The sequence below is a fragment of the Amblyomma americanum genome, chromosome 7 (genome assembly GCF_052857255.1).
Source record: "Amblyomma americanum isolate KBUSLIRL-KWMA chromosome 7, ASM5285725v1, whole genome shotgun sequence".
NCBI classification, from domain to species: Eukaryota; Metazoa; Arthropoda; class Arachnida; order Ixodida; family Ixodidae; genus Amblyomma; species Amblyomma americanum.
Genome location: NC_135503.1, coordinates 135,102,221 through 135,116,573, shown reverse-complemented (window position 1 = coordinate 135,116,573; position 14,353 = coordinate 135,102,221). Strand labels below are relative to the sequence as shown.

The window sequence follows — 14,353 nt, the reverse complement described above, 5'->3', positions numbered from 1 at the left end:
ACGTCTTGTCTTCGTCTGGGCAAAGCATTCATCATTGGTGGGCTTTTAATAAAGTCTTCACTCCAAGGAGGCAGGCCCGGTGCATGGAATTCCTCCGATTCCTCCCATTTTGAAGTAGGAAGGGTGTTAGGATTGGGAGGGTGAATCAAGTCACCGGTCCCAGCTGGAGACACAGCCTTTAAAGCCCAAGCTAGCTATATCTCCAAGTTCTACACCGCGGGATTCGTTTCTGCTGAGGTGGCCTTTTTCTTTTCGCAGTCTTGCACGTCAGCCGGTTAATCATCAGACATCATACATGGACTAGATTCACCGTGCCCATCCTAACACCATTCCAACTTTACATCCTTCCTCCCTCACTGGGCCTTCTTCCCCATACTGAACTCCGTAGTTAAACCCGTCAATAATGAACGCTTTGCTCAGACGAAGACAAGGCCTTTTGTGGAAACTCTTGCAAGCAGCCTGAGGGTTTACCCCGTCTTGTTTAATTCGCGATCATCAAGAACCATCTGCCCACCCTCTTTCTGCCACTGATTTCTCTTAGACGACCGTGAAAATAAGCAGATAGGCATAATATGCCTGCTGGTGAACTGTGCACATTTCTAACTTATCACATGTTGGGTTGCTGTTGTACTACCAAAATTGTTTCGTCTTGAGTATTTATGAGACCGAAACTAGACGCAAGGCGGATTTATATTAAAATTCTTGATATTTTGTACCATAAAAAGACATCAAGGTCGGTTTGAAAATTTTAAAATTAAGCATGCCACACATTTGTTTTAAGCTACCGTGCCAAGGCACAGCTTCACGCGCTCTGCGCGAACAAGTAATTTATTGGTTTAAGCAACGCCGAAGTTCGTATATATAACTAACTTAGTGCTCTGCAGAACTTATCTGGCAGGTAGAAATCGTGTTCGGTATGCGACGTTGGGCAGCATTACCTCGAGAAACGCCTTCGTCTTTCTCTCGTCTCTGCAGATGCCAGTCGTTTCGTATTTCTAGCAGTTTACTTCCTTTGTATCAGTCAGGTTATTCTGGGAGCTTACAAGTTGGTTTTTTTAAAGCGCACTGGTAGACAGCTGTCCTTGAGTTGCGGCTGCTCTTTAGTGCGACGTGTTACACCGACGACAATAGTGCTCTTCCCGTTGTACAAACCTGCGTTTCAAGGCGAATAACCCTCCCCAGCATTCACTTATTCCAGTCTGTGCAAGTGCCTTCCGCATGGCCCGTTTATGCGATCCATCCTGGCCCATTACGTCAAAGCGCGCATTTTCGACTGCGATCGCTCCATTGCAACTATTAGCTATGTACCAGCTGACCGGAAGCTGATTAGGATACAGTGAATGTTCTCTGGACTGCAGACGCCGTCATCGACGCCATTTAGAGCAACGAAGAAGTCGGTGCAGCATCGCTGCAAAAAAAAAGTGAGCTTCCAGACGTCAATAATTTAAGCTGCTAAGTAGAAGTCGGCACAGAAGCTGTTGCATACAATCCTTTCATCACCTGGATATCACAAGCAAAGGTGGGATATTCTCGATAACGGAGGCTTCCCTTCTCAATCACGTGACCCCATTTTAATGGCACACATCAGCTACACAGCTGTTTTAAACTTCGGTCTGGCGCGCAGCAATGCCTTCATTACGCTTTAAATATCCACATATTTCTTTCACTCATTGCTTCTAAAGGATTCAAATTCGTTTCGGGACAGCTCACCGCGTGCGCTTCGTGGAAGCGCCGAGCTTCAGAAAGACAAACAGGTTACGGCCCTATTAGTGAAGCGTATGATCACCTTTACTGATATGTCACCTGAAGCAGATAAAGTTAAATGCAATCATTCGCACTTCCTTCGAGCCGCCTTTAAGGGCACATGAAGAGCTCGGCTGTGCAAGATTCAAACGCGTCGAAACGCCTTATGTATCGAATACAGGCTCTGAAACTTCACAATATCTAGTAGGCTATCGATGGCGGCAGGCCGCCGAAAATTTGTCGTCAGAACCGGCTTGCTACCACCGCAGGGATGCGGAACACCAAGGGCACGAAGCCCCTGGAGAACCTGCTGGACAGGTTCGGCATTCCGCGGTGGCCCATCGTGCACCAGGACTTCCAGATGAACGTGATGAACACGCTGGCCGACATGATCCGCGAGCTGGGACTCAGCGCCATTGTATCGGTGCGCGTCGGCCCCGACCACCACGACACGCGAAGGCACATCGTCTACGTAAGTACGATCAAAGCGACACTGGTCCTTTGCCTTAAGCGGATACCGAGAGCAATTTATTCAGTTTTTGAAAATACTTTATGCTGGTTGCACTTGGAAATGGTTGTGTTGAACGGTGACATACCTGTGATGCAGACATTGTTGGCTAGAAGGCGGCCTCACTTTCCACTATTATTGCGTAAATGAAATTCCACGGCATGTTTCTTCTGCGAATTTCTCTGGGAAAAGGCTACATTTTATACTTACCATTTTTGCTACCAGTTTGGGCATTTCGGGTCGATGGAATCGAGGTTTTAATCTATGAATTTACATTGTTGATTTATCTTCGCCTTTCCGTGCACCAGGAATCGGCAACTATTTTACGCGGCAGTGTTGCCTTTGACGTATCGAGAAAGTGTCGATTTGGCGAGAGGGTCGTAATGTCACACGTCGCACATTGCAATGAAAATTAATAAAACTTCAGTTTAATTCTGATTTTAAGTCCGTAGCGCAACTAAAATGTCATTATGATATATTAGGGTCTAAAGTAAATTACGCTGAAAAGAAAGCTGACGTCACTGAGAAATCGAGCCCATAACCCTTTCGATTCGAGCTATAGTGAGACACCTGCCTCTGATGCCACTGTGGCCCGTTCGTTAGGCATGGTTAAAGGCAGACCTTATGTATCTTTCTGTGTATCACGGGATCTAGTGTGTTTACTGATGTATGCTATTCGCTGTGCGCAATTAGAAATGTGCACTAATTAAGAAAGCAGCAAAAGGCGGAGTTTAAGTTTCCTTGTAGCTTAATTTCTCTTCCTTCTATACGGTCGCTGCTCTCCTAATATGATGTGGCGGTCTTACTGAAGTCACCTGCGATGAAGTTCTTGCTAAGAGCGCATAGTATTCCCGTGGACATAATGACAATTCATTGAATTGTTGGAAACTTTTGGGCAGTGTGTGCGTCATTGCCTCCAAACATCGCCATAAGCCGATGCTTTTACACTTGCAGCTGGGCCAGCCCGAGTTCGGCGTTGAGAGGGAAGTGCTCCGTTCGCCGTTCGGGTCGCCCTACTTCCGGATACGGCATCGCTACAAGCTCTTCATCTTCCGCTCGGCCCAGATACTCGGATCCACGGTCGCCGCAGCCGAGAGCGTGGTCAACGAAATCGTCAACTTCGAGGGAAAGCTCGCAGCGGTATGTCGTCCAGCATAGAGGAGGTCTCCTCGGTGGTTCAACTGAATGCCGTGAAAAACCACCGAAGAGGAGGATGGAGACCGTTGTCCAAAATAGAAAATAAAGCTTAGAAGGACTTTGGTGTACGCCAGTTAGTATGACATGGTGAAGAGCAAAACCGCAAAACAGGACGGGACTGAGGCAGGCGACAACAAAGGGCGGTACAGACAACTGAGCATTTATTGAAACACAGCAGAGCTTATAAGGATCAGTCGCGCGTGTATTCTGGAAAGCAATCATAAATCATAAAAAGAAGATGAAGCATGTAGAAACAATTCAATGGCAACCATGACGAAAACATTCAGTGCAGCGAAAGGAATGAAACCGAGCAAGAATGATACAACTAACCTGCGCAAAACCAAGCAAAAAACAACCTAGTGAAACGCTGACAAAAAAGCTCACTCTTTCTGAAAAATAGACACAGAAGGCGTGCTGACACAATTATCTGGCTCCGATTCCAGGATGGCAACAGCCTCGACAATTTCCCTTTCCAACTGCCCCTTTCTTCTTCCTATGATCTCTGTACAATTCAGCTTAGGATAGCAGCCCTTACCACTGCGACAATGAACGGGCAGGGCAGGTCCTCCGGGCCTACTCAAGGAGCGCGCATGCTCTTGCAGACGAATGTTTAAACATCTGCCAGTTTGTCCGATATAAAATCGACCACAGCTGAGGGGAATCATATAAACCATCCCCGTCGCGCATGAGACGTATTTTTTCGAATGCCTCATGCTGCAAACTACATGCATCAAATGCAGTGACCAAGAACTTCCAGGCCGTCAATCAGAAGCCATCTAAGTTCAAAAGCAAGGCAATTGCTCTTTTAGATGGACTGAACCTGCAGATGCTGAAAAAGCAGGTCTTGGTTAACAAGTCTGATGTCCTGAACATCTTTTTTACGGAAAAGACCCATAAGAATGCCTGTCCGTTCAGGGCGATTGTTACAGAGAGAGGAAGTTGGCAGGGCGAAGTCAGCAGGTTTTTGCAAACCCATCTTAAAAACCTAAAGCCTGAACACCCTTTCAAGATTTACGGATCTCATCATTTGGTCGAATTGCTAAAAACAGCCGTCCCTGGTGCTAATTGTGCGGTGTCAGTTGATGTCGAAGAGTTATTTTATTCTGTTCCGCATGGAGAACTTTTCAGCGTTGTAAGGGAGCTCATCGAAGCTGGTGACGTGGTTGACTTCCAGAACTCCTGTGGTGTGTCTGTGCATTCCTTCTTGGAGCTGCTCAGGTTCTATTTAACTTCAACCATTGTCTCTTTTGATGGTAAACACTATGTTCAAAAGAAAGGAATCTGTATTGGTTCCAGCGTTGCCCCACTGTTGTGCGAAATCTTTCTGGCCAATTTAGATCGACTGATGAAACGCAAGTTGACCCATGCCTTCATTTCTAGCGTTTTTAGATACCTCGATGATTTTTTTCTCCTTTTAAAGCTTTCACCTAATGATGTATTAGTTGACGTAGCGGATGAGCTTTCGGCTGTGTTCTCTGGATGTTCACATTCTCTAAGTTTTACCCTTGAGCTTCCGCAAGATGGATATATCTAGTTTTTAGACTTAAAATTCGATTTTAATCAACATGACCATGTATGCTGGGCTTTTCAGCCGAGATCGAAGAAAGCTTTATTGCCGTTTGACTCATCCCATTCAAAGCTCGTTAAACGGGCCTTGGCTTCTTCTTGTTTTAGGTCTGCGCTTTTGAAATCATGCCATCACAAAGTGCAGCTCAGGTTTCTTCTTCAACTTAGCGACTCGAAAAGGCGGGTTTTCTAAGCTCCCTTTTAAGATCTGTGGCCGAATCGCTGCTCAAAAAGCTTCGCCAGACAGCAAAAGAAGACAACTTTTCCCATGAGCCCCCTAGTCGAAATAATGGTGTTGTCTTACCATATCTTCACAGTATTTCCCACAATCTTAAGACGATCTCCGGCAGATATGGCGTTGACGTGGTCGTGTCTGCGCCCTGCAAGCTCTCAAAACTTTTTAATTTGGTGAGGAAGCAGACTTCAACGCATGTAGTTTGCGGCATGAGGCATTCGAAAAAATACGGCTCATGCGCGACGGGGGTGGTTTATAAGATTCCCCTCAGCTGTCGTCGATTTCATATCGGACAAACTGGCAGATGTTTAAACATTCGTCTGCAAGAGCATGCGCGCTCCTTGAGTAGGCCCGGAGGACCTGCCCTGCCCGTTCATTGTCGCAGTTGTAAGGGCTGCTATCCTAAGCTTAATTGTACAGAGATCATAAGAAGAAGAAAGGGGCAGTTGGAAAGGGAAATTGTCGAGGCTGTTGCCATCCTGGAATCGGAGCCAGGTAAGTGTGTCAGCACGCCTTCTGTGTCTATTTTTCAGAAAGAGCTAGCTTTTTTGTCAGCGTTTCACTAGGTTGATTTTTGCTTGGTTTTGCGCAGGTTAGTTGTATCATTCTTGCTCGGTTTCATTCCTTTCGCCGCACTTAATGTTTTCGTCATGGTTGCCATTGAATTATTTCTACATGCTTCATCTTCTTTTTATGATTTATGATTGCTTTCCTGATTACACGCGCGACTGATCCTTATAAGCTCTGCTGTGTTTCAATAAATGCTCAGTTGTCAGTACCGCCCTGTGTTTTCGCCTGCCTCAGTCCCATCCTATTTTGCGGTTTTGCTCTTCACGAAAATAAAGCTGTTTGCTTATTCAAATAGTGGGATCCAAATATAGCCAGCGTTACTGCATGGATATAACGCGCTTATCTAAGTACTCACTAGAAACCTTGCCGATAATTATCATATCGCCATGGTAAGATATTATTCTCATCAAACCACTTTTCCCTGGATTAGCTTGCTTTACGCGAATATATCACTTCAGATTTTCTGTTGGGCTTAAGGGTCAATTGACCGTACTTTTTTGCTTAACTGGTTACCTGCATATCACTTTTAAGCTAGTGCTTTTATTGCAAACACACCTTGACTAAAATAGGGGAGCCGGAGTTTGCGGACAAAATAAAGGAAATTGTAATTGAACTAGCTTTCTGGAATGTTTTTTTTTTCAAATCGTTAGGCTCTAAATGAAAAAAATAATTCAACGACAAGGTGTATGCTGCCTTCACTGCGTGTGTATTAGGATCAGTTAAGTTTATTCCAGTTTTATTTTAAAAAAACTGAGGGAGGCACGAAAAAAGCAGTCATTAGGCCCATTTGACATGCCTCGCCTCCTCTACAACAGGGAAACAGGGCCACCCCTACAACAGGGCAGGTCAGGTCAGTGAACTGAAAATAATGTCATCGTGTTCACTGTTCTTCAAATAATGAAAGGAAATGCTAATCATCTTTGAAATCTTTCATCTTCTGCAGCACATTACAATCAAAACTTATAAGACAGTGCAATTGATTAGAAGTACATGGCGGATGCCAGCAGTCACCGAAACCCAAGAGCATAGAGTGTTTTTTTTTTGTTTTTAATTTGTGGCGTTCATCAATTGGAGATTATTATGGTAACTTTTTCAAAAATATAAATGGTTATCAATTATGTTTGAAAATGATTACCGTCATCATCACCATCAGCCTGACTACACCCACTGCAGGGCAAAGGCCTCTGCCAGGAAAAAAAACAAAAAGTAAAAAACAAAACCATACCCTGCGCTCCTTCGTTTCGGCGGCTGTTGGTTTCCATTACGATCCCTTCTTGTCCCTTTCCTTTTCTGCTCATTTCATTACAAAGTAAACAGCTTTACGGAACTTTCACAAGAGTAAACGTTTTTAGGCACTCAAAAATAATGGGAGCACTTAGCCAACCTAAAGTGCGGCAAGGCGAAAGCCTTTCGTCTTGCCGACTGCGATTCTGGTTTCGCAGGTTCTTTGACGAACGTTGTTGGCGCTTGCGGTCTGCTTTCTCTTCTTTTTCTTCTTCTTAAAACATGGCACATATCGACATGGGGGGATTGGTGGTATAAACAAGGAAATCTCCATAGGAGATTACGACAAGATTTTAGCACCAAGCGCTCTGTGGCCTTCTTCTCTTCTTCTCTGCCTTCTGGCTTCTCTGCTGGTGGCACGCAGGAGGCGCCACCAGCGCGCACGCCGTTACCATGACGACCTCCGGTGTGACGTCACCCTCTCCCGTCGCTATATCGACGTGCGCGCTATATCGACGCATTTGATTGCTTTCTTTGTTTTTTCGCTATAACTGTCTATAAATAATTATCAATCTACAGTCACCAAACTTGATGTCCGGGTTACATTATGTCCCCTCTATCTGATGCTGTTATTCGTTTTCTCCTATCCTGAGTAATTGTGGCGTTATCTGTGGAAGGCAGCGTTACACCGGACGTGACTTTGGCCGCGAGTATGAGCCATTAATGGCTTTCGCCTTAATAAATTAATTCAATACTTTATCAGAAGTCCTGGCCTAAATGGTGAACGAGAGACACACGCTCGAAATGAAATTTCGCGCTGTTGTTGTGCGGCTGGTCACGACCGCGGAAACAGGCAGTGCGTTACAGCATTAAGCAGTTAATCATGATATGAGGAGCCCACACTGCTGACGACAGCAATAAGAGTGCAGTCGCTGCGCTTCTATGTCTCACTTGAAGCTTACCGCGGTGCACTCCCTGCGAGCAATCGCGGATGAGAGTCGTCACGATCCTGAGAGTTTTTGACTCGCGATTATGACTAGGGGATCAGGAGTTTTCTGGGTACTAACTTTCAATATTAGTTAGGAAAAACAAAAAACTTCGTGGATGAGTAACTAGATCCTTAATGCTTTAGCGCAGTTTCCGTACAGATGACAAGTCACGAATAAACGTCGTTGTCAGTATATCCATTGTAACATGGAGCACACGTTAAATAAATGGAAGGATGACTTCTGATTTTCGCATATTGTACAAAATACCTCTAGCGGTGAACATCTCGTCACCATCTAAACCAATGTAAACCCACTGAAGGCACAATTCCGTTGACAATCGCAGTCAGCGTTCTGTAGAAATATAAATAATCACCTTCCATAGTTGTGCGCGTTGTTTCAGAAAATATTCTCCAGTCATGATATCCGGGTTCCCACGTCTAGAGATGTCTGCGTTCCACACGTGTGAATGGGCAGCCGGATTTTAATTCCAGCTTAAGTAAATCGCCTCATAAGACATATTTCGGCACCAATATTGTTATAGAGTGAGAAGTAACGCGTTTTTTCTCTCTTTCTAGATTTCCGAAGAGCCCACGGACCTCCCTAATCCGAAGAAATCATTTCACCTCATCTCTATGGAGTCTCTGGAATCAACCGTCCCAAATGTGAGGAGAGCAATCAAGTATTTCCAAATATTTCTTCCGATAGTAACATGCTCAACGCCTCGCGAAAATATATTTCTGCTAAATACCACAGAAACTTTTATGCATTATATTACTTAACAGTCACAGAAAAGAAGTATTGTAATCGATTTTTGTTACCACATTGCAAACTGTCAGCTTAGGCTGAGAAGCTTGAAACCAGCTAAAAAAAGAAGGCCCTGCGTTCACACGTAGATCCATGTTGAGATCAGAATGAAGAAAATTGCATGATGTTCACAGAGCACGTTGGACCGAACCGATACGAATTTGCAAGACAGACAGAAGAGAGGAATAAAACCGCCTGTTCGATGCTCTCTCCGTAAGCGCTCAACTACGGTACGATGGCAGTTCGAGTGCTGTTTTTGTATGCATCTGAATGCCTTGTGCCTGTTTCCTTTGAATTACGACGTGTTTGCTACATGTTCACATCCGCTTGTTGGAAGCAGATTGGTGCTTGAGTTTTTCTTTTAATACCTTCTGAAATTTTAGGGTACTTGTGGAGTTTGTTGGGACTATATCGCGTCCTGAATTGTTTCGTGAATTTACACGTCCGGGGGTTCGGCCGTTACACACCTTATCCACGAAGGTATGTAACTATTAACAATGTGACCATTCGGGTTATTTGGTGTGAATAGAAATGTTGGACCAATGGAGAGACAGGATCACCAGAAGGAGAAGTACACGGGACAGCGCTGGGCTAACAATAGTTGATAGTCCAGCATTGTCCCGTGCAGACCTTCTTCTATGACACTGTCTTTTCCCTGGTCCTAATGTGTTTGTTTCTGGCCAGCTGTGCTCCCTCCAATAGCATAATTTTTTTAAACGAGACAAGATTGATTCGTTTAGTAGTTATCTATACATATCTGTATTTATTGCAGTAGGTACAGCACCCACTGAATATAACTGTAGTTGGGTTAGTTAGAGAGACAGCCAGGTAAAAAAAAAAGACTGCAATCAAAAGCATGAAAATAGTTACGATAAAAACAATACGAACAACACTCCTCGTCAATGAAATTGGAATAAGATACACATTTAACAGAACATGAATCGTCGAATCACAAAATTCACACTCTCTGTGTTTAGGCCGCTAATTTAACGGGACACTGGCAATAATTTTCAGTCGGCTTGTGCGCATAGAATTCCAGATCCTAAGCACAAAAAGACCACTCTGGCTGACAACAAAGCTCTTGTAAGGTATACAGCAAGAACTAAGATATAGGCACCGCCGCCACAGGCCAATCTGGGAAGTGCAAGGCCGTTGACGATATCCCTGGAAAACTCCACGGACCTTTGAGGCCGACAGATGTGCGTTACGGTTACACGTTTCGATATTAAAGCATTCAAGTTGTTTTGAAACCTCTAGTGCAGTTTTGTCACACGAGGAAGGCGGAAAAAGGAAAAAAGACAACCTGAACGTTGCAAGCGAAAGAAAACCTATAGGTGAGGTGCAACAGGCGGCCAGCTCAGTTTCGATGCGCATTGCTGCTTCGCGGCTATGGGCTTTCCGTGCCCGCGTGCTTTCCTTTTTTACGCGCCTCGATTTACAGGCGCCGAACAGCAGAGGAACTCCAAGTGCCCCTCTGAGTGCTCCTGGAACGAAGCTCATGCCGCAGCACGCACCTGCGACAAGGAAAGCACCTGTGGCTATAGCTAATGTCGCACGAGCCTCCATGTTAGCAACACCACTACTCGGCGGGCTCGCTTCCTCAATGTACCAAAACTCCGGGCTGTATATGACGCGTTACGAGGACTGCTATTACAGAATTTAAATATGCCCGTACGTACCAGCATCTGCTCATCAGTCGTGACGGTGGCTTTGCGGTGACAGCGGCCGCATCTGTAGCTCGGCTTGCTGCCGACGCTGACAATCCTTCGGCGCTCGGCCTTATCCTGCCAGACCCTCAGCCCTCAAAAGCATCGCACGATTTGTGGGGTTGAGGTCGCTGAAGTGCAGGCCGCGTTTCTTTGAAAGAATTTCGTTCGCGACGGGACGCTTCGTAGCTTTGGGGCAAACGTAAACGAAGCGATGGTAGCGGCGGCTGACAAATGCCTTCAACGTCAGGCCAGTGGCAGTTAAGCTAATGCTAGGCTGCACCGCTCGGAACCAGCAATGATGGTGGAGTTCGCATTTGACGTCAGTTTTCGTGACTTTTAAGGCATTCTTTCATCACAATGTGCTCAGTTTTGAATCAGGCAGGAAAAAGTTTTTCGACTTCAATCCCAAATCTCTTAGCAACAAATGCATATTTGGCCGCTGCACAAGCTACAGCAAAGCCACAAAATGCCCAACTATCAGATTTTACTAACAAAAAAAAAATGACAGCGTTGTCCTGAGTGTTCGTTTAGCTGACGCAAGTGGAAAAAGTTAATTCCTTGACCGAAAGCTTCGCTTTTTCATTGAAATATATGGCATTAGCTAGCGCATGCCCTAAACAATACTTGTCGCTTAAAGGCTGCTTAAAAATAGCGACACTCTGTCCCGTTGAGGGATAAGGGAATACCATCGACAGTGCACGTCTGCACAGCCAAAGCACTTCATGGGTATTTGGATTAGCGGGCGACGCTAACACCAACAAGATGACGAATGAGCCTGGGCCCCCTCACGCCTGATACGGTCGGGTGAGGTGGCGGCGTCTTTTGAAGCAGGCGATGGCGGCCTCACAACTACTGGCTGATTCACTATACCTCGAGTTCGCAGCAAATGTCTCATGCTCAAATAATAATAATTAATAATTGGTTTTTAGGGAAAGGAAATGGCGCAGTATGTCTCACATAACGTTGGACACCTGAACCGCGCCCTAAGGGAAGGGATAAAGGAGAGAGTGAAAGAAGAAACGAGAGAGGTGCCGTAGTGAATGGCTCCGGAATAATTTCGACCACCTGGGGATCTTTAACGTGCACTGACATCGCACAGCACACGGGCGCCTTAGCGTTTTTCCTCCATAAAAATGCAGCCGCCGCGGTCGGGTTCGAACCCGGGAACTCCGGATCAGTAGCCGAGCGCCTTAGCCACTGAGCCACCGCGGCGGGATCATGCTCAAATCATTTGTTGCGTTTCAAGATGCCCGTACCTCAAAATTACTCCCATAGAAAGCCGCAGTGGATTTTTACAGCTGCTAGAATTAGCGAGTACGAATTGTTTGGTTCCCATGAAAATGCGTAAGATAGCGCGGGACGTTTAAACAGGTTTGTGCTGCTCACTTTTAAAAGGGGTAAGAAAGCAGAAAATTTCACGTTATTTTTGTTATTTATTTATCGTTAGGTTCTTTATAATGGCACAAATGAAAGTGAACATAAAATGGTACTTGCCACATTTACAGCTTAGAATTTCGTTTTTTAACCGAAGTGGCAGTGGAGGCGGCCAGCGCAATCCGAATTCGGCTGGCCCCCTACTTTAAAGCTCTCGCAAACTCACACGCTAAAGGTACACTGAGGAGAACGCTATCAAATTTTTTTTGTTAGCAAAATCTGATAGTTCGGCAATTCATGGCTTTGTTCCCGCTTGCCCGGCAGCGAAAGATGCATTTATTTCAAATAAATTTGGATTCGAAGTTGAAAAAGTTTTTCCCGCCGCTCCGATTCAAACTCGAGAACTCTTATGACGTGACGGAGAACTCTTATGACGTCATAGGACGGAGTGACGTGACGTGACGTAAATACAGACTCCGTGATTTCTGGCAGTTAAGGCGCGAATATAGTCCGACGTAACGCAAGCAAGCGCGCACGCTGCGTTGCGTTGGTGAAAAAGCTCCGTCTATAGTTCGACGCACTGCAGCGGCCAACGTAACCGGCGACTGCCAGCGTGCCCCGACGGGCCCGGCGCAGATTTGGCTCCTGCTCCATTTGCGCGCCGGCGCTGCCGGCCGCGTCGACCCACAATGCATCGCGCGGAGAAAAATGGCGGATGCCAGTGCGAACGGCGTGAGTGGCGCGAGCTGCCAAAATGTTGAAATTGTGCCGGATATCGTTGTGGAACGGTTTATCGAAGCCATCAAAGAACACCCTTGTGTATACAACACCAAAAGGCTGAATTTCAGAGACCACCAGGGCAAAGAGAACGCTTGGCAACAGAAGGCGAAGCACCGGTCTCTCCTCGAGTGAGTTGTTCCCTTGGAGAGAGCGATCTTTCGTACATACATCGAGCGCCTGCGCTTTCGCCGCAAGAGGTGCACTAGTAACACGAGAGCAAGCTTCTGTCGCGCGGATAACACCCTAGCCATGTTTCATTAGTAGCCGCAATGCCGTGGATGGAACGAAACGGGTGAGGCGACGCAGAAAAAGGCGCGACCGGAATTCAAACTGCCGGCGTGTCGACGATCGGCGCGCTAAGCGGCGGTCGTTCTGCGCATGCTCCGAAGCTGCGCGCGGCGTTTGGGCGCATCGAGGAGGTGGCGCTTCGGCCGGCGCAGCGAAACCGGTGTAGCGCGACTGACTGCGTGCGACGCGCGCCCGAGCGCTGAACACATCGGCTTTAGCGGTGCGGTCTAGCAGCTGCCGAAATGAAAGCTACCGCCGCCGCACGTTGAAGGCATCTATCGGGGGTCGCTACCGTCGTTTCGTTTACGTTTGCACAGCCGTCTTTCCAGGGTTACGATGGATCCCGTTCCCGAACCCGACGACGCAGTTCTCGCAATAACTCCGGCCTGCATTTCAGCGACCTCAGCCCCAGAGAGCGTGCGATGCTTTTGAGGGAGCACGGTTAGGTTAGGCGCCGGCGGGTCGTTTCGCCCTTCCGCCGTGAGCAGCCGCTCCCAGTGCGGGGAGTCGCGAGGGGACAGGACAAGGTCGGCGCGTTGTGCCCATCGGAGGCTGGCCGGGGCTTTGGGGCCAACGGATTGTGATTCCTTGAACGGCGTGGTTGCAGGGCACAGCAGGCGGCATCGAGTTCTCTCACGGTTGCAAGGGCCAAGTTATTTATTTATTTTTTTGCCACAAAAAAACGGATGGGTGCTCAAGGGCGGTCGCGTTTAGAATTGGCGGCTTGAAACTAAAGCCGACGCACGACGCTTCAACGGCTTCCGCTAGATCCAACGGGTCCACTGGATCGGGCTCTGTCGCCCAATTACATGTACCTTCAGATGTGTACTGTGAATGGATTAAATTAGCCGAGAGCTCAAAAAGAACAGCTCCGCCCAACTGCCGAAGCTATTGAATTACGACACTGCGCGCGCCTCGCGGCGGAGCCGAATAAGTCTGGCCGGGCCGGCGGCGGCTGGCGCACTCAGCGCGAAATAGAGACGTGCTCCACGTCTTCGCCAGTGCGGTCAGAGTGCGCCGAATCCAACGAAGGCGTCGGCGATCAAGCGCAGTTGGAGTATAGAGGGTCTCGCTTTGGCCGACGTGACGTCGCCATGCAGCGCGCGCGTTACGCCGGAGCATAAACGCGCCTTAACAGAGCCTGCGCTTAACTGCTAACCAACGTATTCGGTGGCGGCATCTATGGGAGCCACTGAAACCCCCCGCCCACTCACTGAAAAAAAATAAATCCTGTGACGAGGCTCGGAATCGAACAAGGGTCTTTGGCGTTTCAGGCGGAGACGCTACCACTCCACCACAACGGCTCAGTGTGTAACAGCCAATAAAGGCGCGTGTAGGGAATGCACTCTTCCGATGCAGAAATCTC

At 47.1% G+C, this 14,353-nt stretch overlaps 1 protein-coding gene across 1 annotated transcript in view; it reads left to right on the top strand.

Annotated features, from left to right (window-relative positions):
- Positions 1-2,014: 2,014 nt before the first annotated feature.
- Positions 2,015-14,353, top strand: part of LOC144098087 (neprilysin-1-like) — a 51,134-nt gene continuing 38,795 nt past the window's right edge. Inside the window, exons 1-3 of the mRNA XM_077630639.1 lie at positions 2,015-2,215; positions 3,206-3,391; positions 8,608-8,694. Coding sequence (XP_077486765.1) covers positions 2,015-2,215; positions 3,206-3,391; positions 8,608-8,694 — 474 coding nt within the window. The remainder of the gene's footprint in view (positions 2,216-3,205; positions 3,392-8,607; positions 8,695-14,353) is intronic.